Source organism: Caretta caretta, chromosome 1, assembly GCF_965140235.1.
Source record: "Caretta caretta isolate rCarCar2 chromosome 1, rCarCar1.hap1, whole genome shotgun sequence".
In the NCBI taxonomy this organism is placed as follows: Eukaryota; Metazoa; Chordata; order Testudines; family Cheloniidae; genus Caretta; species Caretta caretta.
The window spans coordinates 343354036-343377251 of NC_134206.1; the positions used below are offsets into that span (position 1 = coordinate 343354036).

Consider the following 23216-nt stretch of genomic DNA (forward strand, 5'->3'; position numbering starts at 1 on the left):
CCTCGTGGCCGGCCGGCGGAAGGCGTTCCGGGGTCGTGTCCTTCCGCTTCCGGTCGGGGCTGAGGGGGCCGGGAGGCCGCCGCCGCCGCCGCTGCCGCCGCCATGGGGAAGTCGGATTTCCTGAGCCCCAAGGCCATCGCCAACCGCATCAAGTCCAAGGGGCTGCAGAAGCTGCGCTGGTACTGCCAGATGTGCCAGAAGCAGTGCCGGGATGAGGTGAGGCGGGGCTGCGGGGCCGGGCAGGGGAGCTGGGGTGCAGCGGGCGGCGAGGCGAGACCAGGGGGCTGGGGCTTGGGCTGGGGCTGGGCCGTAGCTAGGGTAGCGGCCCCTGGCTGGGGTAGGGGGCTGTGCCGAGGGGAGGCGGGCTCGGAGACCCATTGGGGCGGCGCAGGGCCAGGGCGCCCCCCCCACACACGCCTGGGGCGGGCAGGGCTCGGCTCGCCGCTGTCCTCAGCGAAGCGCTAATGGGAGCTCGGTGCCGTCGAGCACGGGAAGGGGGCGTCGCTCTGCGCAGCAGCCTCGTGCAAACACGACCCCTGTCGAAGGGGGGGTGCTCAAACCCGGGGTCGCAAGGTGGTTACATGCGGGTCGCCAGCTCCCCTTAAATTAAATCCCTTAATTTATAAGTTTCAGAGTAACAGCCGTGTTAGTCTGTACTCGCAAAAAGAAAAGGAGGACTTGTGGCACCTTAGAGACTAACCAATTTATCTGAGCATAAGCTTTCGTGAGCTACAGCTCACTTCATCGGTAGCTCACGAAAGCTTATGCTCAAATAAATTGGTTAGTCTCTAAAGTGCCACAAGTCCTCCTTTCCTTAATTTATAAGGGGGGTTACAGTCAGAGGCTTCCTTTGTGAAAGGGGTCACCAGTGTAAAAAAAAAAGGTTTGAAACCCACTGCGGTTGAAAGACTAGTAATAAAGACTTACATGTATCTATAGCAAAGGAAGAGTCTTTTACATAACTAATCTTTTTTTTCTTTTGCCTAAATCATTGCTAATCCATATCAGAGGAGGCTATACATTCAAATACAATTCAGTGAACTAAACAAGATCCATTTTAAGTCAATTTGCTGCATTATAATAATCCAAACAAAACAAATTAATAAAGTACACTGGATAAGATTTAATTCTTTTGCTTGACATTTGTTTCACATGCCTTTGAAAAACAACTGTAAGTGTATTCATACACAGAGTGAAAGGCTGATTTCTGCTGCAGCTTTCGCCAGTATTACTGTCCTCTGATGAGATGTGTTTATTAACTTCTTCTAGTAATAATCTTGACAATTTCATAATAACATACTAGTGCACTAGATTTTCTCTCTTCTTTGGTAGAGGTCATCAGTATCACAAATACTTGGACAAATTGGGGCATTAGTAGTCCCTTCCACTTTCATAGTTGTAGCACTGATCTCTATCAAATCTGTTAGAACTTGTAATGAGCTTTTTCTTCACTTTTGACACTTTTCAGAGTAGCAGCCGTGTTAGTCTGTATCCGCAAAAAGAAAAGGACTACTTATGGCACCTTAGAGGCTAACAGATTTATTTGAGCATAAGCTTTCGTGAACTACAGCGACACTGACATTCTGCCTGTGTGTTCTGCCCCAAACGTACAAGTCCCATATCACTTTGTTTATTGAACGCAGACCATGTGCTTAATGCTGAACAGAACACAGGGTGATAACCCCTGCCTGTACATGCTTTCAGGCTGCTATGGACACTCAGTACCTTATGATCAAGCTCTTCGGTCCCAAAGTGACACATACTTATGCATATACTCAGAAGGACTAATCAGGTGAGGAAGGTAATCGCTTTGTTGTTATATCTTCAGAATTGGGACCTAAAGGCTTGATCCTAACGTGCTGAGTGCCCAACTTACATTGAAATCAAGGGAAAATGCAGGCTCTCGACCTGCCCCTCAGGACCAGACCATAAAAATACATCAGGATAATGAGCATCAGCTGACTGGGAAATAGAATAATCAAATAGCAGTGCAGCATTATTAAAAAATAACATCTCTTATGCAAGAGGAGAGTTAAAACTAGGTAGGCATCACAGAAGAATTGTTTTAAGCAATTTAAAAGAGAAGAGCATAGATTCTTGCTGCGTTGGAATGGAGAGGACATTCTGGGCATAAAGGACCATTTGAAAAAAGGGAGTGGCTGGTGTGCGGGTGATGTGTTGGTAAAGCCAAGGGAATCTCCTTTCACTGTAACAGTAATAAGGCTTATGACAAACATTTCACACTCCAGAAGCAGGAGTCATACAGTTGCTGCCTTAGCTCTGTTCTCCCACATTAGCTGCACTATGCGATGATGGTATTACCAGGGGTGAGTCAGTTTTATTTTTTAAAACTCTAACTTAGGTTTTTTTTGGTGTTTAAAATGTCAGTTTACTGACTTCTGTAAGTGAAGATAATGTTTATCTTTTATTTTACAGAATGGCTTCAAATGTCATTGTATGTCCGAATCCCACCAGAGACAGCTGCTACTTGCTTCTGAAGATCCTCAACAATTCATGGATTATTTTTCAGAGTTAGTTTCTCAAAATTCCCCACATAGGCCTTGATCCTGCAATCGAATCTGGGAGGTTGCATCCTTGTGTCCTCTTGGAGTCCCACTGAAGCAACTGAATTTTGATGAATTTTAAAATTTTACTGTAGTGTTACTTGGTAGATATTTTTAAAACAGCAGTATGAAAAGGGAGCAGCGCAGAAGTAAGGGTGGCAATACTGCAACTCCCCCCTGCCTCCTTTTGGGTCAGACCCCTGCAACTCCCCCCCTCCTCCTTTTGGGTCAGACCCCTACAATTGTAACATAGTGAAATTATGTTTTCAGATATTTAAAAATCTGAAAATTTATGATTTTAAAAATCCTATGATCGTGAAATTGACCAAAATGGACCATGAATTTGTAAGGGCCCTGGTTATATAGTAAGAAAATGTCACCTGGTAGAAGTTACTATTATTATGAATTTGTATTATCGCAGTGCCTGGGAGCCATAGTCAGGGACCAGGACCCAATTGTGCTAGGTGCTGTGGAAACACAGAACAAAAAGACAGTCCCTATCCCAAAGAGCTTACAATTTAAGATAAGAGATGACAGGTAGCTACAGACAGACAGGGAAGTACAAGGGGACAGTATTTGTCAGCATGATAGGCAGTGCTTTCAGCACGTGAGCTGTGTAATTGTCAAGGTTTTTTTAGTCATCATAGCAAAGGAGAGTTTTGAGGAGTGATTTGGAAGTGGATAATAGGGTAGCTTTGCTGATGTTTATGGGAAGTGCCGCCTATTTGTGAAGGACAGCATGGGAGAAAGCACAGCATGGGAGAAAGCTTATTTGAAAACTTAAGTGTGTGATGGAGGTTGGCATCATAGGCTGATTGGAGGTGAGTGTCAAAAGCTCAACAGAGAATGAGAGATGATGGAGATTGATTGTAAAGGGCCTAGAAAGTGACAACAAGTAGCGTATGTTTGATGCAGTGGAGAAGGGGGGAGAGTGGAAAGATCCAAACGGAGATGTGACATGGGCAAAGGGACGGGTTAGGGAAATTATCTTAGCAACAGCATTCTGAACGGTTACAAATGGGGGAAGAGTGCCTTTGTCAAGACCAGTGAAAAGGATGTAGCAGTAATGAGATGTGAGATAATGAGAGTTTGAATGAGTGTTTTAGTTGTGTGGGTGGATAGGAAAAGCCATATCTTAGACAAGTTATGTAGAAAGAATCAGCCATATAAGGACATAACCTGGATGTGAGTACACAGAGTGAGCTCCAAATCCAGGATGACATTCAGGTTATGGGCTTGAGTGGCTAGCAGAATGGTGGTGGTGTACACAGTGATCAAGAAAGGAGGTAGAAGGGAGGGCTTGCAGAGGGGAAGATTATGAGCTCTGTTTTAGCCAAGTTGAGCTTGAGCTGTCAGCTAGGCAGCCAAAGGAATTGTCAGAGAGAGATTTTAGTTGAGACAGAAGGAGGCAGGTCTGGAGCAGAGAGGTAGATCTGTGAGTTGTTGGCATAGAAATGGTAGCTGAATTTGTGTTACTGATGAGATTGTCCAGAGATAAGATAGAGAAGAGGACCAGCGACACAGCACTGTGGAAAAGTTGGAGGGAGGATGAGGAGGATCCTCTGAAGGATGCACTGAAGGAGCAATAAGTGAGGTTGGAGGAGAACCCTGCAAGGACAGAGTCACAGAAACCAAGGAAGGACAAGATTTCAAAAAGAAGAGCGTAGTTGATGTCAAAGGCAGCTGACAGGTCAAGGAGGATAAAGGGTATGTCTACACTGCACACGCCTTATGGTGGCATATAAAGTATATACACTGCACTCCCATCGCCCCCAGCACAGACAGAAATAGCACTGTAGATGGTGAGGAACTGATTAGGTGAGTGGAGTAAAGTCATGCCTGAATCCTTTGGGTATGTACCCTACGTGGCTATCTACACACCCAAGTAGCACCTCTCCTATTTTCACTGCTATTTTTAGTAGTATAGTGTCCTGCTGCTAGAGTCTCTGGCAGGGGGAGGCAGCTGGGAAAGGCTCTGGCAGCTCCCCATTGCCAGAGCCTTTCTTCGTTGCAGGGAGCTGTTGGAGCCTTCCACTGACACATGTAGCTACACTCCTCAGTGTACTGCATCGTGTAGTTCCGTATACCTTGCACGCCACCACCCGTGGTGTGCAGAGTAGACATAGTCAAAGTGTATGTGAGTACACTGACACGTTTGCACAATTGTATAAATACAGGCACGCACACTGTGCATATAGACTTTTGTAGGTGTGTAGGGTGATACACATATGATACCATATTTTAAAATGTTCCAGTGAAAGAGGAAATGGATTATCTGAATCTGGTGATATTCTTTTGAACTGAATACACCTCTTTATTTTGTAAATATTTTTCCGTTGTCATTTATAAATGCAAATGCTACGCAACTGTAAAAGCATTATTTAAATAGTCTCCTTTGTATTCCATCAGGGAATTCCGAAATGATTTCTTAGAACTGCTCAGGAGACGATTTGGTAAATATTTTGATTATTTTTGTTAATAACCCTGTATAGTTCAAAAACAAAAATTCACATCAGTTTCTCCCCAGTAATGGACTTGTATTTAACAGTAATATTTTTTTGTTTTAGGAACGAAAAGAGTCCACAATAATATTGTATACAATGAATATATCAGCCATCGAGAGCACATCCACATGAATGCCACGCAGTGGGAAACTCTAACTGACTTTACTAAATGGTTAGGGAGAGAAGGTAATTTTATTTCCTATAAGAAATGATTAATTACTGGCAATGCAGTCACTCAATAATCAATAAAACCTGCTGATTATTCCAAAATACTGAAAATCCATAAGAAGTATGCATATACATTTATTGTACTCCCATCAGTGCCACATAAATAGTGATACATGTGATAAATTTCAAACCTTATGCTAACTTCTGAGGCTTTTCCTGCTTCATCTGCGCTCTGCCCACTAATCCACATCCACTGGAACTACTACTGAACTCGGATCAACTTTCAACAGCTGCCATTTAAAACAGCAACGAACTATTAAAGAAATATTCCTTCCAAATATAGAATTGCTCCACAAATTAAGATGGCTTGAGGCCCTGAGTAGCCAATATTAATTACTGAACTTCTGAAAGGTTTAAGGCTTGATATCTACAATAATAGATTTTCTGGTAAATGTGCATGTAGAGAAAATATGGCCTGGTGTGAAGGTTTGAGTGGCACTCATTGTAATGACCTGTGTGATTAACGTGGCCAAAGCAAACTCATTCTAATAAAATTACAAGTGTGATTAATTAGAACTCATTCTAGTAAAATTTATGCTATGGCACACCATTCTGTATGTGTAGTTATATATGTATGGATTTTTGTTTTCTCCTTGTTGAAAAAAGCATTTCCATTCCCATATTTTATTAAACAAAGGGAGCTTATGTACTTATGTCACTGTTAGCTACACTGACCTATTTCAAAGTAAATCTGATTAGCTGAAAGAAAAGATTATGCGTAAGATAGTTTAAAAGCAGTAATTCAAGAATAGTACATGGAGAAATTGTGTGCTACAGGTAATCAATACATCGATACACTAAATACAGTCTATGATGCATGTCTTGGCATTTACTTATTCCATAAACATAATTTCTTAAATGTAAGCATTTTTTTTTTTTAGTTTGGTTTTGGTAGTAACTGTTGAAACATGATCTATGCTTGTTTTTTTAAGGCTTCTGCAAAGTGGATGAGACTCCTAAAGGCTGGTATATCCAGTATATTGATCGGGACCCAGAAACTATCCGTAGACAACAAGAACAAGAGAAGAAGAAGAAACAAGACCTTGATGATGAAGAAAAAACTGCTAAATTCATTGAAGAGCAAGTTAGGAGAGGCTTGGAGGGGAAAGAACAGGTGAGAAGATATTATATATACCAATCTTCACATTCAGAAGTGCTCTTATTAAATATTTAATTTAATCCACATAGGACTGCTCTGTCAAATCTTCCAATGGACTCACATCTGCAGTTACTTAGCTATGATACAAACGGTCAGTCTTCACATTCCAGGTTACAGGTCAATCACCAGCTGGGGTTAGGGAGGAATTTTCCCCAGGTAACTAATGCTGGATTGGTAACATGTATCATGGGTTCTTTGCTTTTGTATTTTTTTTTTTTTTGTCTCCTCTGAACCATGAGGGATAGGCCAGGGGTTCTCAAACTTTTTCTTGCTGATGCCCCCAGGGCCCGGCAGGGGAAGAGCGGGAGCCTGGGTGGGGGGGAACCCTTAAGCATAGGCATAGTTTTACCTCTATTTTTGGGGGGGGGCAAGGGCTGACTGGGCTCGAGCCAGCTCCGCACAGCAAGGTCCAAAGAGGGAGCAGTTATATGGAAGACCAAGATGTTTCATTCATTGGCCAAATTTACATTTCTGGTGTGAGGGGAAACAGAAACAGCTCTTTGGGGCAGGGATTGCCACTTTATGCAGCGCCCAGCACCATGGGACCTGACCTAGATGCTGTTGTGATACAAATATTCTAGTAATCCCAAACTTCTAATGATCTCAGCTACGCTAGAGTTTCTTCAGAAGGTTCAGCTGGGGTCCTACAACCAACCAGCTACAGCAGCATTTTGTAGCCTACCACATGGATCCTCCATTTGAGTATCAGGTGCTGTGTTCAATCGCACTGGCAAATTAGGTAGGTGGGTGGCTGGCCCTTCTAGTCTCCATTCCCTCCGAAAGGCAAGTTTTGGAATTAGTTCCTATGTCCATACAAGAAGCATTCTACCTTTAATGAGGAAAATGTTATTCTTATAGCTCCAGAAACCTTTCTGTTCAAGGTAAGTCCCTCTTTCCACAATTCCTGGAAAATAGTTCTCCCTTCATTTAGCTCTAACCCTTGGAAGATTGTGTCATTACTAGAGCTCTAAAGACATATCTCCAACATATACAATTTTATCCTGTTCATCTTTTTCTATCCAAAATGCCAATCCCTTAGGACCTCAGGTTGCTGCAGGCAAGTCGTAAAAATCCCGCACCAGTTAGCCTCCTCGGCTTCTGGGAGACTATTCACAGAAGTCCCTAGAGGCATTGTGGGGATGGGGGGAATGTATGAGTCTTATCTGAGGAAGACTTGCACAATAAGTTTCCATTCCTCTTCATTCCATTCCTTCCTTTTGATAGGAGGGTGTCTGTGATGGGGTGTCTGCACCACACTGGCAGAAAAGGGGTTAAAAGGAGCCCTAGGGAGGCTGCGCAGGAGGTAGCCAATCACAGAAGGGCTTATGGGAGCAGCCAGTCAGGGCCGGGCTGGCCCATATAAGAAGGACTGCAGAACAGAGCAGGGTCAGTCACTCCCTGGAGCTTGAGAAGGGAGGAGGAGTGGCTGCCTTGCAGGCAGAGGACAGCAAGCACCCTGGACCACGTAGTGTTGCAGGCAGGGACCCAGAGAACTAAAGGCAGCTCCTGGCAGGCTGCAGGGATCTGCAGATTGAGGCCCTGATGCAAGGGCAAAGAGGGTGCTGGAGTCACTGAAGGAAGTGGCTAGATAGTGGACTGCAGGTCCCCCCAAAAGGAGGGGAACATGGAGAGTGTCACTGAAGAGGACGCTGCAGTCATGGGAGTGACGTGGGACCAGGAACAGAGGTGACAGCAGTCAAGACACCACCAGAAGAGGGTACAGCACTAATTTCCTGGACAGCTAGCAGGCACTGCAGTGGTGAGGCATGCCCCGTCACAGTGTCCTATCAAGGTCCCTCACCAAAGGCTCTTAAGCAAAGCAAGCTGTCATGGGATAAGAGGGAAGGTCCTCTCCTGGATTTGTAACTGGTTAAAAGATAGGAAACAAAGGGTAGGAATAAATGGTCAGTTTTCAGAATGGAGAGCAGTAAACACTGGTGTCCCCCAGGGTTCTGTACTGCGACCAGTTCTATTCAACATATTCATAAATGATCTGGAAAAACAGGTAAACAGTGAGGTGGCAAAATTTGCAGATGATCCAAAACTACTCAAGAAAGTTAAGTCCCAGGCAAACTGCGAAGAGCTACAAAAGGATCTCTCAAGACCGTGCGACTGAGCAACAAAATGGCAGATGAAATTCAATGTTGATAAATGCAAAGCAATGCACATTGGAAAACATAATCCCAACTATACATATAAAATGATGGGGTCTAAATTAGCTTTTACCACTCAAGAAAGAGATCTTGGAGTCCTTGTGGATAGTTTTCTGAAAACATCCACTCAGTGTGCAGCGGCAGTCAAAAAAGAGAACAGAATGTTGGGAATCGTTAAGAAAGGGATAGATAATAAGACCGAAAATATCATATTGCCTTTGTATATATCAATGGTATGCCTACATCTTGAATACTGCATGCATATGTGGTCGCCCCAGCTCAAAAAAGATATATTGGAATTGGAAAAGGTTCAGAAAAGGGCAACAAAAATGATTAATAAGACTGGGACTTTTCAGCTTGGAAAAGAGACGACTAAGGGGGGATATGATAGAGGTCTATAAAATCATGACTGGTGTGGAGAAAGTAAATAAGGAAGTGTTTAAATAATTTACTCCTCATTACTCAAGAATGAGGGGTCACCAAATGAAATTAATAGGCAGCAGGTTTAAAATAGACAAAAGGAAATATTTCTTCACACAACGCACAGTCAATCTTTGGAACTCTTTGTCAAAGGATGTTGTGAAGTCCAAGACTATACCAGGGTTCAAAAACTAGATAAATTCATGGAGGATAGGTCCATTAATGGCTCTTAGTCAGGATGGGCAGGGACGGTGTCCCTAGCCTCTGTTTGCCCGAAGCTGGGAGTGGGCGACAGGGAGTGGATCACTTGATGATTACCTGTTCATTCCCTTGAGGGCACCTGGTATTGGCCACTGTTGGAAGACAAGATACTGGGCTAGATGGACCTTTGGTCTGACCCCGTATGGCTGTTCTTATGTCACTGGGTTGGTTCCCAGGTAACTCTTTAGTTTATAAATATCTCACTTTCTATTGGGGATTTTCTATTTCTGCCTATTATTGTACTGTAATAATTGAACTTCTGATGGTTTGAGTTGAAGGACAGAGCTCAGCCCTGGAGCCTCCAGCAACAGCATCTGAATTCCACTTGTGGGAGGCATTAGCCCACGAGTACTGGAAGGAAGTTGCTAACCGAAGGAAAATTATCATGTAAACATTTCTCATTCTCAAGAAATTAGCTACTAAAATCTTCTTTGAATTTAAATGGGAGGGAAAAGCAAGATGGTGATCAAAGTGACAGGACTTTTAAGGCCCGATCTTACATGACCGTCTAATTCCAAAATAACAAATGTTTCAGATCATCAGAAGTTTGGGAAACCAAATTCCAGAGATGAAAAGTAATTTTCTTTAGTACCGTGCTGTATTCTAGAGGACTTTTTCCTTGGCGTGGTTCCAGGACTCATTAACCTATTGATGCATAGGATTGAAACTTGCAGTTTTAATTCCAAGTATCCATAGGTAAATTTTAAGCAGCATTAAAATAAGTATTTTTCCTAGTTTAATATTCGAGTATACTGGCTGATTGTATGGGGGAAGCAGTAGATATGATATATTTTGATTTAGTAAGGCTTTTAACACAGTCCCACATGACATTCTCATAAGCAAACTAGGGAAATGTGATCTAGATGAAATTACTATAAAGTGGGAATTTGAACTGATTGAAAACTGGTTGAAAGACTGTACTCCAGTGGTCCCAAAATGTGGGGCACCTCCCCCCCCCAGGGGGCATGGAGGAATGTTTGGGGGGGCGGGGCTTGGATTAGCCCCCATGGGGGTTAGGAAGGGAGCAGCACCATGCCCCAGACTTGCTCCTCCACCAGGTTCCATTCAGCCCCCAGTCCTGCTCTGCCTCCAGGCTGAGCTTCACCTTTCACTCGCTCTCCACCCCCAGCCAGTTCTACCCTCATTCCCTCTCTGCCCTCGACAAGTTCCGTCTCTAACCCCAGCCCCAGTTCACCTTCAGCACACACTCCGCTGCTGAGGAAGCCATGGCTATGCAGTAATGGAGGGGGGTCCCGGACACATTCCGGTTTTGGTAAGGTGGTGGTGGAGGGCGGAGGGGTGTGACTGAAAACATTTGAGCGCCCTTGCTGTACTCAAAGCATTCTTATCAGTGGTTTGCTGTGAAACTGGGGGTGTGTATCTAGTGGGGTCCCACAGGGGTCTGTCCTGGGTCTGGTACTATTCAATATTTTCATTAATGAGTTGGATAATGGAGTGTAAAGTATTCTTATAAAATTTACAGTTGACACCAAGCTGGGAGGGGTTGAAGTACTTTGGAGGGCAGGATTAGAATTCAAAATGACCATGGCAAATCAGAGAATTGATCTGAAATCAGCAAGATGAAATTCAATAAAGACAAAGGCAAAGTACTACACTTAGGAAGGAAAAATCAAATGTACAAGTACAAAATGGGGAATAACTGGCTAAATGGTAGTACTGCAGAAAAGGATCTGGCAATAAAAGGGATCACAAATGGAATATGAGTCAACAATATGGTACACTTGAGAAAAAGGTAAATATAATTCTGGGGTGTATTAACAGGGATGTTATATAGAAGACACAATCATTCATTCGATATGGCACTGGGGAGGCCTCAGCTGGAATATTGTGTTCAGTTTTGGTTGATTTGGAAGATTTAGATTAGATATTAGGAAAACCTTTCTAATTACAAGAATAGTTAAGTACTGGACTAGATTACCAAGGGAGGTTGTGGAAACCCGATCATGGGAGAACATAGTCAGGGATGGCCTCGGTTCTTGCCTCATCCCGGTTGGATGGACTAGATGGCTTCTTGAGGTCCTTTCCGTCCCTACGATTCATTGAACCTGCAGTGCCTCAAAATAGGGAAGAGTCTCATCATTTCTGTATCATTTGGAAAGCCTGTCTCTCTGTATAGCCGTGTTGGCTCAGGAAGAAATAGGGCTATTAATAAAAGGTAACTTTCCTTTCCTATTGGAGCCAGTCTGTTTCAGATGATATCTATATAGAGAATCTTCATAGGAGAATTCTGCACAGGGGTCTATAACAAGATGTCTTCTAGTCCTGATCCTCCTAACTTGTCAGGCCAGAGTGGCTAGTTTGATAACCTTATAATAGTTGTAAAAATTGAGCTAATTAAAGATCCCCAGCAATGATATCACGTCAGTTGTTTATTCAACCCTTGAAGTTTGTTTTATTTTTCTTTGGCAGGAAAGGCCTGTCTATACTGAACTAAACAGAGAAAATGATGAAGAGAAAGGTAACTGGACTTTTAATATGCATGTTTAGAATTTATGGAGGATATTTGTGATCTAGGATTAAAGCAGTGGACTGAGCATTGAGGCTTAGCATTGGTAAAGTGCTTTAAGATCACAGATGAAAATCACTATAGAAGAGTGAAGTATTCTTCTTGTACTGTATAAAGCAGTTCATTTTAAAGGATGAGCCAAAACATTTGAATAGTAAATCTTTCTGTATTTGTGTTGCTTCTAATTTGCAATTCATCGCTGTAACACCCTTAAATACAGTTAGATGTGAAGGATAGAAATAGAGTAACATCTCTTTATTTTTTTAGTTGCATTTAATTTAAACAAAGGAGCCAGTACTTCAGTAGCAGCATCGTCTAAAACAAGGTGAGGAAAAGACACCAAGCATCCCATGCTGTTTGTGTCCTGTCTTATTGTTTGTATTATGGTAGCACCCACAATGCGCTAAGTGTTGTTCATGTGTACAGCGAGACAGTTCTTGCCCTAAAGAGCATGCAGTCTATTTCCTGATCCTGCTGTGTTATACAGAAGGCCAGACTAGATTATCTAGTGGTCCCTTCTGGCTTTAAACTCTATGAATCTATTGGCCTGGTGGGTGGAGCCCCATGGAAATCAGTGGGCTTCCTCGCATCCACTGACTAGGAGCCAGATGCAGGATAAGCTCCTAAGAAGACAAGCAACATATGAAAAGTCAGATAAAGGACTAAAATATACAATCAGAAATATTTAAATGAGCATCCGATATCCCAGCTGCCTTTCTACTTATCCACTACTAGTTGACTAGTTTAGTCTTGTAAACCCATGTTTGACTACTGTGGCCAATTGCCTTCAATGCATTTTCCTGATCAGCATTCAGGAAGATGAATCCAAATAAATCTTTTTAAACTTCATTGAGTTTCGGTGTAACCACAAGCAGTGCAAGACAAAGGGATCAATAATATAAGCAATGCTGATAAGAAGTTACAGCAGTCTGTGAAAACATTTGGCTAGCAAGAAACCATCCTTTCTCATAGGACAATATTGTAATTAAACATATTACAGGTAAAATGAAAGCTCTCTTCTCATCACAGGGGAAGCGTCTAGATAAGATATCTGATGTGAGATATGCGAGATAGAAAATTAGACTATAAACTGGTTCAATATAATAGAGGGATTTTAAGCTTTGAGGTATATTATAAATTACACCTAAAGATTCCACTCCCAGGTAGTGCTCAAGGTGATTACAGGATTTAAAATACAAACTTCCCTGAATAGATCTCCTGCAAGTAAGAAGTACTGTTCTGAGTGTTCTCCAGCTATTTGCTGGAATTAGTCTGTCTAGACCTCTGTGGAACTAGTAGGCCAAGTGACCTAAATTTCTCATGCCAAGTTAGAGATGCTCCCAGGCACAAGATTTCTGTAACATTAATGCAGAAGTAAGAGACTTGTAGAGAGTGTATCTAGATCATGATAACCTGCACTATTTTATTTTTAATTATCCTTAGCACTTATATAGCACTTTACATCTACAAAACACTATTTGAACACAAGACAATAAACATTGTTACCAAAGCAAACAAACTGACTTCCTGCAAAATCAGAACCGATCTTTCTTAAAATCGGTCAAAAAAACGAAAAATTGCAGATTCAAAATAAACAAGAACTAATCCATATCCAGGTATAGGATCTTGATCACTTTGCTCACTGTCTGTAAACGCAGCAGCTTCCTACAGAGAAGCAAGAACATATGGCCCAGTTCAATCTGAGAGGTTTTGTTAATGAACAGGCTTTTGTCCACCTATTGTACCTCTGCCCACAGATAAATTTCTCCGTAATGTGTGCTAGAAGAAACATTTTTGTACTAAAATGGTTGAAGCATCCATCTAAGTCTTGGACCAGTGGGTTGGTTTGACCATCAGATTGTTTGCCTCTTGGAGTTCCTGCAATCCAAACGCAAAAGTTGGTACAATTCATGCCCCAGAGATTATAATCCAATGCCTCGATCCTGCAAATTGATCTGCTCCTGTGTCCATATAGGTCCCCATTGAAATCTGGTGCAGGATTCATGTAGATTAAGTGGCGGGATTGAGGTCTAAAAGATCAGCTGCACCTCTGCACAGCCTGTTCTCCGGGGGCATCTCTGTAAAGGTGTCAGTTTAAGACTTCCCTGATAACCTGAAACTTCTATGCTTACGCTTTGTACTGTTCGCTTTTTTAAAACATCATCTTAATCTAAACCCTCTTCCAGCAGTGTCCTTGGACCAAGTGCATTGAAGATGGTGGGAGGAGCAGGATCAGTTAAACGGAAAGAATCTGCTCACAGCTCAGGCCAATCAAAGGAGAAAAAGAAGAAATCTGCACTGGATGAGATCATGGAGGTACAGTGAGAATGTTACCTAGAGATCCATGCCTTTGTAATCCAAGTCTAAATCCTAAGTGCACTCTACTTGGGGCTACCTTTGAAAAGAACTTGAAGCTCCAGGTTGGGTGGAATTCAGCAGCTCACCACTTTACACGATCATCGTGGCTTATCCCACGTAATACCAATGCCTCCTATTCTACCCATGCTCTATTTAATTCTGGATGCAGATCAAGGGGTCTGGATTTTTCAAGTGACCTAGCTTAGTACATCTTTTATAAGAAAAGTTTTTATTCTAGACAAAATTTTATAAATGTCTAAAGAGAATTGCCTTTCATCTTAATGAAAAAGAGTCCTATTCAATTAGATCACATAATGGCAGAGAGCTAAAAAGCGACCAATTTTAAAAGTGCTTATATACTAATGCTAGAAGTCTAAGTACTAAGATGGGTGAACTTAAGTGCCTGGTATTAAATGAGGATATTGATATAATAGGCATCTCAGAAACATGATGGAATGGTGATCATCAATGGGGGACACAAATATTTTGTACCCTTGTATTAAGGAATGACAGAATAGGTCATGCTGGTTGGGGAGTGGCACTATATGGGAAAGAAAGCATAAAGTTAAATATAGTACAAATCTTAAATGAACCAAACTGTACTATGGAATTCTATGGATAGAAATTCCATGATTGAATAATAAGAATGTAGCAATGGGGATATATTTCTGACCAGGGTGGTGCTGGTGACTGTGAAATGCTCAGGGAGATCAGAGAGGTTATGCAAATAGAAAACTCAATAGTAATGGGGGATTTCAACTATCCCCATATTAACTGGGTACATGTCACCTCAGGATGGAATGCAGAGATAAAATTTCTGGACATCATAAATGTCTGCTTCTTGGAACAGCTAGTCCTGAAACCCACAAGAGGAGAGGCAATTCTTGATTTAGTACTAAGTGGAGCACAGGTTCTGGTCCGAGAGGTGGATATAGCTGAACCAATTGGTAACAGCAACCATAATATAATTATATTTAACGTCCCTGTATATGTGTGTGTCGGGGGTGGGGAGGGGGTGTGCATGAAATACCAAAGAAGCCCACTACAGAAGCATTTAATTTCAGAAAGGGGAACTACACAAAAATGAGGAAGCTAATTAAACAGAAATTTTAAAGTACAGTTCCAAAAGTGAAATGCCTACAAACCGCATGGAAACTTAAAAACCCCCCACCATAATAAAGGTTCAACTTAAATATATACCCCAAATTAAGAAAATGTAGTAAGAGGACCAAAACAGTGCCACCACAGCTGAACAACAAAGTAGAAGAAGTTAAATTCTACTGGGGAAAATAGGAAGGAGTATAAACTCTGGCAAGTCAAGTGTAAAAGTATAATTAGGTGGGCCAAAAAAGAATTTGAAGAGCAACTAGCCAAAGACTCAAAAACTAACAGCAAAAAAGTTAAGTACATCAGAAGCAGAAAGCCTGCCAAATAATCAGTGGGGCCACTGGATGATCAAGGTGCTAAAGGAGCACTCAAGGAAGATCAGGCCATTACAGAGAAACTAAATGAATTTTTTGCATCAGTCTTAACCGCAGAAGAAGGTTGTAAGGGAGATTCCCGCACCTGAGCCATTCTTTTTCAGGGACAAATCCCAGATTGTAGTGTCATTAGAGAAGGTTTTGGAAGAAATTGATGATAACTTATTACTATTTAATTTAAGACCAGATGGTATAATACCTACTGCGCTAGATGGACCATTGGTGTAGTAAACACCTTCACTATTCTGTTTTGGTTTGATACCTAAGTGCATGGAACTTGTTCAGGTTTTTAGGGGGAGGTGGGAACCTTGCACTGATATGAAAGGCCAAAAAAAAATTGACTTTTTTTCTTCTGTAGTTTGAAGAAGAAAAGAAAAAAACAGCCCGAACAGATTACTGGTTGCAGCCTGTAAGTATCTGAATAAATACATAGTTATCAGGCCAAATTCTGCCTTTGGGAACATACACACAGCCCCTGCTGGTTTGCAACATGTATAGATCCAAGAGCAGAATATGACCAAAAGTACATTTTTATTTTCCAAACAGAGATATTATCATAAGTTAATTTCTCTCAGTTTGCAAATATCTCACTTTTCCTGGCTGCTGTGCAATATTTACTATGCTGAAACATTATACTTCAAATATTTAAGCTCCTTTATATACTGATGGCTTACTTTGTAGTTAAAGGACAGTTGCATCTAGAGGTTATCTACATGCACTTTTAACGGGGTGTCTTTTCCCCACTCTAGTGGTCAGACCATATAGAGATTTAGTAGTAAGATACAGCCTTTGAACTAACACAACTATGTCTTCCAGCTCAGGAAAGAGGGTCAGGCTGTTAGATCCAAATGTCCTGGTCAGGCCTTGCTGCCAGTGATCCAGGAGGGCTGCCTTGTAACACACTGAATTCAAATTTAAGTATATTTTGAGTCAGTGAGGGCAGGAGATGCCTTTGTGGTGGGGTTCCTGCCACAATGAAAGTTCTATAATGTCATGTCTTAGAAGTGGCATTGCCTGCTGACACTACACAGCATAACATCAGTGTCTGCTTGTGGGGACAACTGGAGTTAAAAGCTACTTGTGATGTAAACACTGAGTTGAGAGTAAGTTGTTTTTGTTTGTGTATTTAGCTTTTTCTCTTTCCTTTTTCCCCTTCTCCAGGAAATTGTTGTAAAAATTGTAACAAAAAAGCTTGGTGAGAAGTATCATAAGAAGAAAGCAGTTGTTAAGGTGAATCTACAGCATTTTATCCGATAAAAGTTTGTGAATAAAGTGATTGGACACAACCTAGTCCACAGCAATTAGAAAACATCTGTTTATTTGGTTGCTTATGGTGGTAGTGGTTGAACCCCAACTATCAGAATGAGGGCTTCCCTTTAACTTTCTCAGAGTTTACCAGATTCTCAGTTCCTTCTGGGCAGTGAGTGACTTGGGATTTATTGCAAATCAAAATAGACGCTTGTGGGCATCCACTCACCTCTTCATTCTTGATGACCATTTTTCCCTATTAAGTTTACTCTTGTTACTGTTTTCTTCAGACTCTGATTTCATCGATGAGTCTTTTTAGAACATACAGTCATCTAAAGCTGTGTTGCTGGGGAGTGACCAAGAGCAGAGCATGGTATTTCAGTCCTTGAGACTGTGTCAGTAATCTCTGTCCAGCATTGAAGTGTAAAAATCCCAGATGATCTTTGAAGGAGGGTCCCCTAAATTCACAAGTTCTTCAGTCTGGTGGGCCTTGCCTAATGGTCTGAAGTATCTCATCATCCTCTGAAGTAGCTAGCACTGGCCACTGTCAGAGACAGGATACTGCACTAGATAAACCATGGATCTGATCTAGCATGACAAAACCGATGGCCTACATTTTCAAAACTGAATAGTGATTTTGGATGCCCAATCTGAGACTCTTTAAAGTGGTCTGATTTTCAGAAAATCATTGTGCAGCATTTTCTAAAAATCAGGTCCATTTCAGACTTCTCAAGTTGGGCACCTGAAAACACTTGCCACTTTTGAAAATTTAGACCTATGTTCCTGAATCTACTTGCTATTAAGACTACTTTAAAAAAAAAAAAAAAGGGCAGAAAATCAAAGAATGATTCTGTTTTGTAATTACCCCGATGTATTTGCATCATTCATGTTACATGGCCATTTGCTTTTAAACCTCTTACCTGTATTTTTTTAATAAGAAAATAATCAAGTTATAGGTATCTTTCCCTTTTTAAAATAAATATATTTAATTTTCCATGACAGGAGGTAATTGACAAGTACACAGCAGTTGTAAAGATGATTGATTCTGGAGACAAACTGAAACTTGACCAGACACATCTAGAGACAGTAATACCGGCACCAGGTAAATTTATTTGCAAACGAGCTAGCAAAGCTGCATCTGATGGACTGACTTTCATTCTTTTGAGCTATAACTCATCAATTGTCACCTGAGGGTTATGATGACAAGTGTCATTTTACTAATTTTGTTCCTGGCCAGCATTTCTTATCCACATTGTATTAAGATATTCCTGTCATGTACCAAGTATCCTCTGGTTGCTGTTGGTGCAAATATTGCATTTATTCTTTTTGGTGATTTCACAGAGCTTTCCAAGAGGAATTATGCTCCTTCTAAGAAGGATAGGAAGCATTTTTTGGTTTGACTAGATGAAAGCATCTCTCTTCAGCTGCCAGGAAGTATCTGTAGGAGTCTGCCAAAGAGCTTTACTGATTGTCCTCAATGGTTCTTAGCATGCATTTTCCCTCCATGTAATACATATTATAAATGTAAGTGTATTGTTGAGGTATTTGTCACCTTAAAGTTTCCTCCATTGTCTGGAGTTCGTGATTGTAAGGTTATTTCTGGATATTGGGTTTTTGGCATTGATTTATTTATTTAGGAATAGTTTTATGATGGATGAGGGAGAAATTACAAGGATTTTGAAAAACAAAATAAAAATGAAGACGTAAATATTGTAAGGTAATTGAAGCTTGCCAGGGCCCCCTAGAGATCCCTGTTAGTCATAAAGTGCTGGATTGTGGTGGTTCCTTCACAGGCTCTCCCCAAGATGGACAGGATTCAAGGAAACTCTCCCCTCCTCTTGTGTACCTGCGCAGGGAGGTGCCCACAGTCAGTGCTGGGCTCCTGGATATTCAAGGACCAGGAAAGTCTGTCAGCAACAGTGAGGTACCCCAGAAGGGGAGTGATCCTAGAAGGAAGGTGATTCCTGCCCAAACAGCAGGCCTTGCTGGAGAAGGAGGGTGAATGCTGCATCCTTTCAGAGGGTGTCAGAGCTCCCATTGCTACATACCTCACATGTGCACTTCTAGTGAATTATGACAAGCTGCTCTGTGGTGCTTTTCAGCCTACTTAGATAAACAGGCATCGGCAGCTTCCTAAAAGCAAAACAACCTTCATCTGTATCACTCAGGCATTTTAGGATCAAGCAGTCCCTGAAGAAAAGCTGAGCATTGCTTCCAAGGGAACAATGTCTTCTATAGTTCTTGTAGATACAGACTTCCCAAAGTGACTCTGGCCTGTGTTTTCAGGAGAGAGGGGCTTGATCAAAAGACACTAAGAGTTCCCTATGGGTAAAGTTCTTCCTGTTTACTGTTTCAGGAAAGAAAGTTCTGGTTTTAAATGGAGGTTACAGAGGAAATGAAGGCATCTTGGAATCTATAAATGAGAAGAACTTCTCAGCAGCAATAATCATTGAATCTGTATGTACATTTTCAATATATGTAATAATCTTTCATTTATAGCACTTTTCATCAGTAGATCTCAAAGCCCTTTACAAAGGGTGAATATCATTATTGCCCCTTTGCAAATGGGGAATCTGGGACACAGATTGGTGCTCAGGGTCACCCAGCCGGCCAATAGGAATAGAACCCAAATCCTTTTAGGTTCTAATCCACTGCCCTATCTACTGGGCCTCCTTACCTTTAAAAGACAATGGGATACTGAATTTACAAATTGAACTTTAAAGATAAATTTGTAAAATATTTAATAGCTTTAATTTAAATGTGGTCTATTAATGATACAATAACTTTTCAACTGAGAAAGCAATACACTTAAAATGTATGTATGTATAAAATAAGAGAATTATCTTACTGTATTTATCAAGCTGGCTTTGTAGTTTGATGGATTTTGAATCCTTGTTGTTCATGCTACTTATAGTTAAGACTGTGTTTGCATTTTTGTTACAAACCACCTTTCTCAATGGAAAATATTCTCTGGGCTGAGCCTTAGTTGTAAAAGGCCTTTTTTCTTTTGTATGAGTCCTATAAATCTCTAAAGAGAGATTTAAGGTTAAAGTCTGGCCCCACTGAAGTCAGTAAGAGTAGCTGTTGATTTCATGGGGCCAGAATTTCACTCAATGACTCTGTTTTGATGTCAGAGGGTAGTGGTTACTAAGTAAGTTAGAGACCTTTTTTTCTAGAGGTGTTTACTTGGCTTCTTGTTTCAGAGCTCCTGCCAGCATCAGCACAGAAATAAGGATGGCAGGGTTCGGTATTGCCACCTTTCTGTGCTGCTGCGTGCAGAGCTGGGCCCTCAGTCAGCAGCCACCTCTCTCCAGCCGCCCAGCTCTGCAGGCAGCAGCGCAGAGGTAAGGGTGGCAGGGTACGGTATTGCCACCCTTACTTTTGTGCTGCTGCTGGCAGGGCGCTGCCTTCAGAGCTGGGCACCTAGCCAGCAGCCACCGCTCTCTGGCTGCCCAGCTCTGAAGGCAGCTCAGAAGTAAGGGTGGCAATACTGCGACCCCTACCCCCCGCGACTCCCTTTTGGATCAGGACCCCCAATTTGAGAAATGCTGGTCTCCCCTGTGAATGCTATATGGTACAGGGTAAAGGCACACAAAAGACCAGCTTTCATGCGGGGAGACCAGATTTCACAGCACGTGACACGTTTTTCATGGCCGTGAATTTAGTAGGGCCCTACATATAACTTTTGTATGCAGTTACTGCTCTTGAACAGACAACCAGCGTAACTGCCCATGCATTTGGTCACTTTAACATATAACATAGGACCTGACATATTGGATCAAACCCTTGGTTCATCTAGTCCAGTATCCTGTCTCCAACTGGCCAGCGCCAGATGCTTCAGAGGAAAGGTACAAGAAGCTTACAGTTGCCAGATGTGGAATAATCTTTTCCCCCCAGGCAGATCTCATTCTAATTCCTAATGGTTAGAGAGTGAAGCATGTAATTGTATATCCCTTCCAAAATTTACCATTAACTATTAAAACTGTGAATATTTCTGCCCATATAAATGTCCAATTCCTCTTTAAATCTTGCTAACTAGTAAGTAATTCCATAATAATAATAATGTGCAGTCTTCTCAAAACCTGGCCTTTCACATTAATGCATTGTCCACAGTCTCTGAAGGATGAAAGTTGTACATTAGGTAAAAATCAATAAACAAATGAATACAGCAATGTGTAAAAATGCCAAAGTTTCTTTCATTTCCTGTGTGCTATTCACTTAATAGCTATCATTTTCTTAAACATGGCTAAGTGTGGACAGGTTTGATTTGATTCAGTTCAGCTATATTGTAATTTTTAACTATTTATTATGAGATTCAACAAACATAGTTCTCCCTGCCCCCCACCCCAATCTTTCTTGCAATTTATTCATCTGCAGGGGCCTTTAAAAGGACGGAGAATTGAAGGCATCCAATATGAAGACATTTCCAAACTCCTTTGAGACTCAAAGCAATGGGTCAAAGCTGACTCCTGGAAACATCAAATTGGTGTCCACTATGCAGACACACAAGGCTCTACTATGTCAGAGTTTTTAATTTGTGTATATAGAAAAAACAACCTAGATTTATGTAAAGACCACTATAAATCTGTTAACATTTGTGAAAATCTTGTCTAATCTTTGATTCTGTATCAAAGTTGTATTATGTTGTAATATTTTAATTTGTTTTTCTTTTCTAAGATTAGGGGATACCTGTGTGCCGGAATATTTTACTTACTGAACTATGTTAAACATTTTATAAAACATCACCAGCTAGAAAGGGCCACTTGAGGCAGGTACTGTATGTAACGTAGCCTATAGTTTGCATAACATACTTCTGGATCTGCCGCCAAAACAAAATTCTGGCTTTAGAACAAGCAAAGAGATTAAAAGAAAAGCAGGAAGGCAGCAGTGCTGTAGGGGATTATTTTTCTGGGTTTTGATGATGTACATAAGAATGGTTTGGTTTATTAGTTTTAAAGTGAGTGCAATAAATTACAGCAAAACCTGCTTAATCAGTACTCTGCTAAACCGCACACCCAGTCAGGACCTGATCCTGGCATCCTCTGTGTTCCCATTAACTATCATGGTTGTACTTGCCTCTGTAGTGACTCCAAGATTTAACCCTTAATTGGCATGATTTATGGGGCAGTGCAGTTCTGTGAATGTGAGCAGTAAAGAAATGGCACATCTAGTTGTCTGCTCAGTTAATAGAAATGAACTGATGGTTGTGCTGGCATAGATTCCCCAGGGCCTAGTCTTTTGTTCACTTTAATGCTGCTTTCCTGCTCTATTGTGGATCCTAAATGAGTCACTTTTCTTTGAATAGTTTTTAAAACGTGTAGCATTCTGTACAACACTTTTTTATTTTTAAAGCAATTTGTGGAATAAAAGCACATCTCTCTCAGCACAATGTATCCCTTAAAAGCCTCTGGATAATCAGTATTGTTGTCAACTGGTTCTCCCTAGTGGAATCAAGCCAAGAGTCCAGATGCATGTCTTGCTTTATTTGTTGAAATAGCTAAATTGCATAAACTACCATGGGAAGAGGATGAAACATTACATTTGGGCTGATAGGTCTCTGATTAAATCTCATGTGTTCTTGGAACATGAGATAGAAATGATCTTGACCCAGCTAAAATAGTTATGGAGAGCAAATCCACCTATTGGATACAATTGGGGGGTTTTTAGATGCACTTGAGTCTGTGCTGATCCTCTCTTAGTAGTAGTTCTTTTGTAACACCTAGTCAGGACTGAGGCGCTGTTCTGCCAGGCACTGTACAGACCTAGGAAGACACAGCCCCCTAACTAGAAGAGCTTAAAATCAACTGAAGACAAGAAGGGAGGGAGGCGAGCAATAGGGGGTGAATGGAGAGGGTGGATGAGGGTAACTGGTAATAGTTACGTGGCTTTGTTTTGTCATAACTTGATGGAGCTGAATCATTGAAGTGACTGGGGATTCCGGAGGGAGAGAGGTGGTGGATAGGAGGGAGAGAGGCATTTACATGAGTTTGGCTCAGGCTGGAGGGGAGGTTTTGTGTGTGGGGAGAAGCTGTGTAATTGGGTGAGAGGATGGAAGTGAGGAGGTGAAGGTGTGACTGTGGCTGGGCAGAAGGATGGGGATGCAGTGGGGGAATAATAAGAAGTAGAGCAGCAATCTGTTTCCTAATGATGTTACAGACAGGAAAATAAGGGGGGCTGGTGCCCAGAGCACATCTCATTGGTTTGGAGAGGGATGGGGCGATAGTACCAGATTCTCCTTGGCTTGTGCTGGAGCTGCTGCTGGTAGCATATTCTGGGAGGTCAGAGGCTGCCAGGGCTCTCCTCTGGGAGAGTC

General features: G+C 41.6%; 1 protein-coding gene across 3 annotated transcripts; it reads left to right on the top strand.

Annotated features, from left to right (window-relative positions):
- The first annotated feature begins 44 nt into the window (after positions 1-44).
- KIN (Kin17 DNA and RNA binding protein) lies at positions 45-22286 on the top strand. Of its 3 annotated transcripts, none has more exons than XM_048836641.2 (13): positions 45-216; positions 2437-2531; positions 4974-5017; positions 5132-5254; positions 6229-6410; positions 11720-11768; positions 12084-12141; positions 14003-14132; positions 16014-16064; positions 16817-16885; positions 17906-18005; positions 19260-19360; positions 21281-22286. In XM_048836641.2, the coding sequence occupies exons 1-13, from the start codon at positions 103-105 to the stop codon at positions 21341-21343; spliced, it is 1179 nt and encodes a 392-aa protein (XP_048692598.1). In that variant the 5' UTR covers positions 45-102; the 3' UTR covers positions 21344-22286. The 3 variants fall into 3 exon arrangements, with proteins under 3 accessions (XP_048692598.1, XP_048692599.1, XP_048692602.1); XM_048836642.2 differs by having other exon boundaries at positions 14006-14132; XM_048836645.2 differs by lacking the exon at positions 4974-5017 and having other exon boundaries at positions 82-216.
- The last annotated feature ends 930 nt before the right edge of the window (positions 22287-23216 follow it).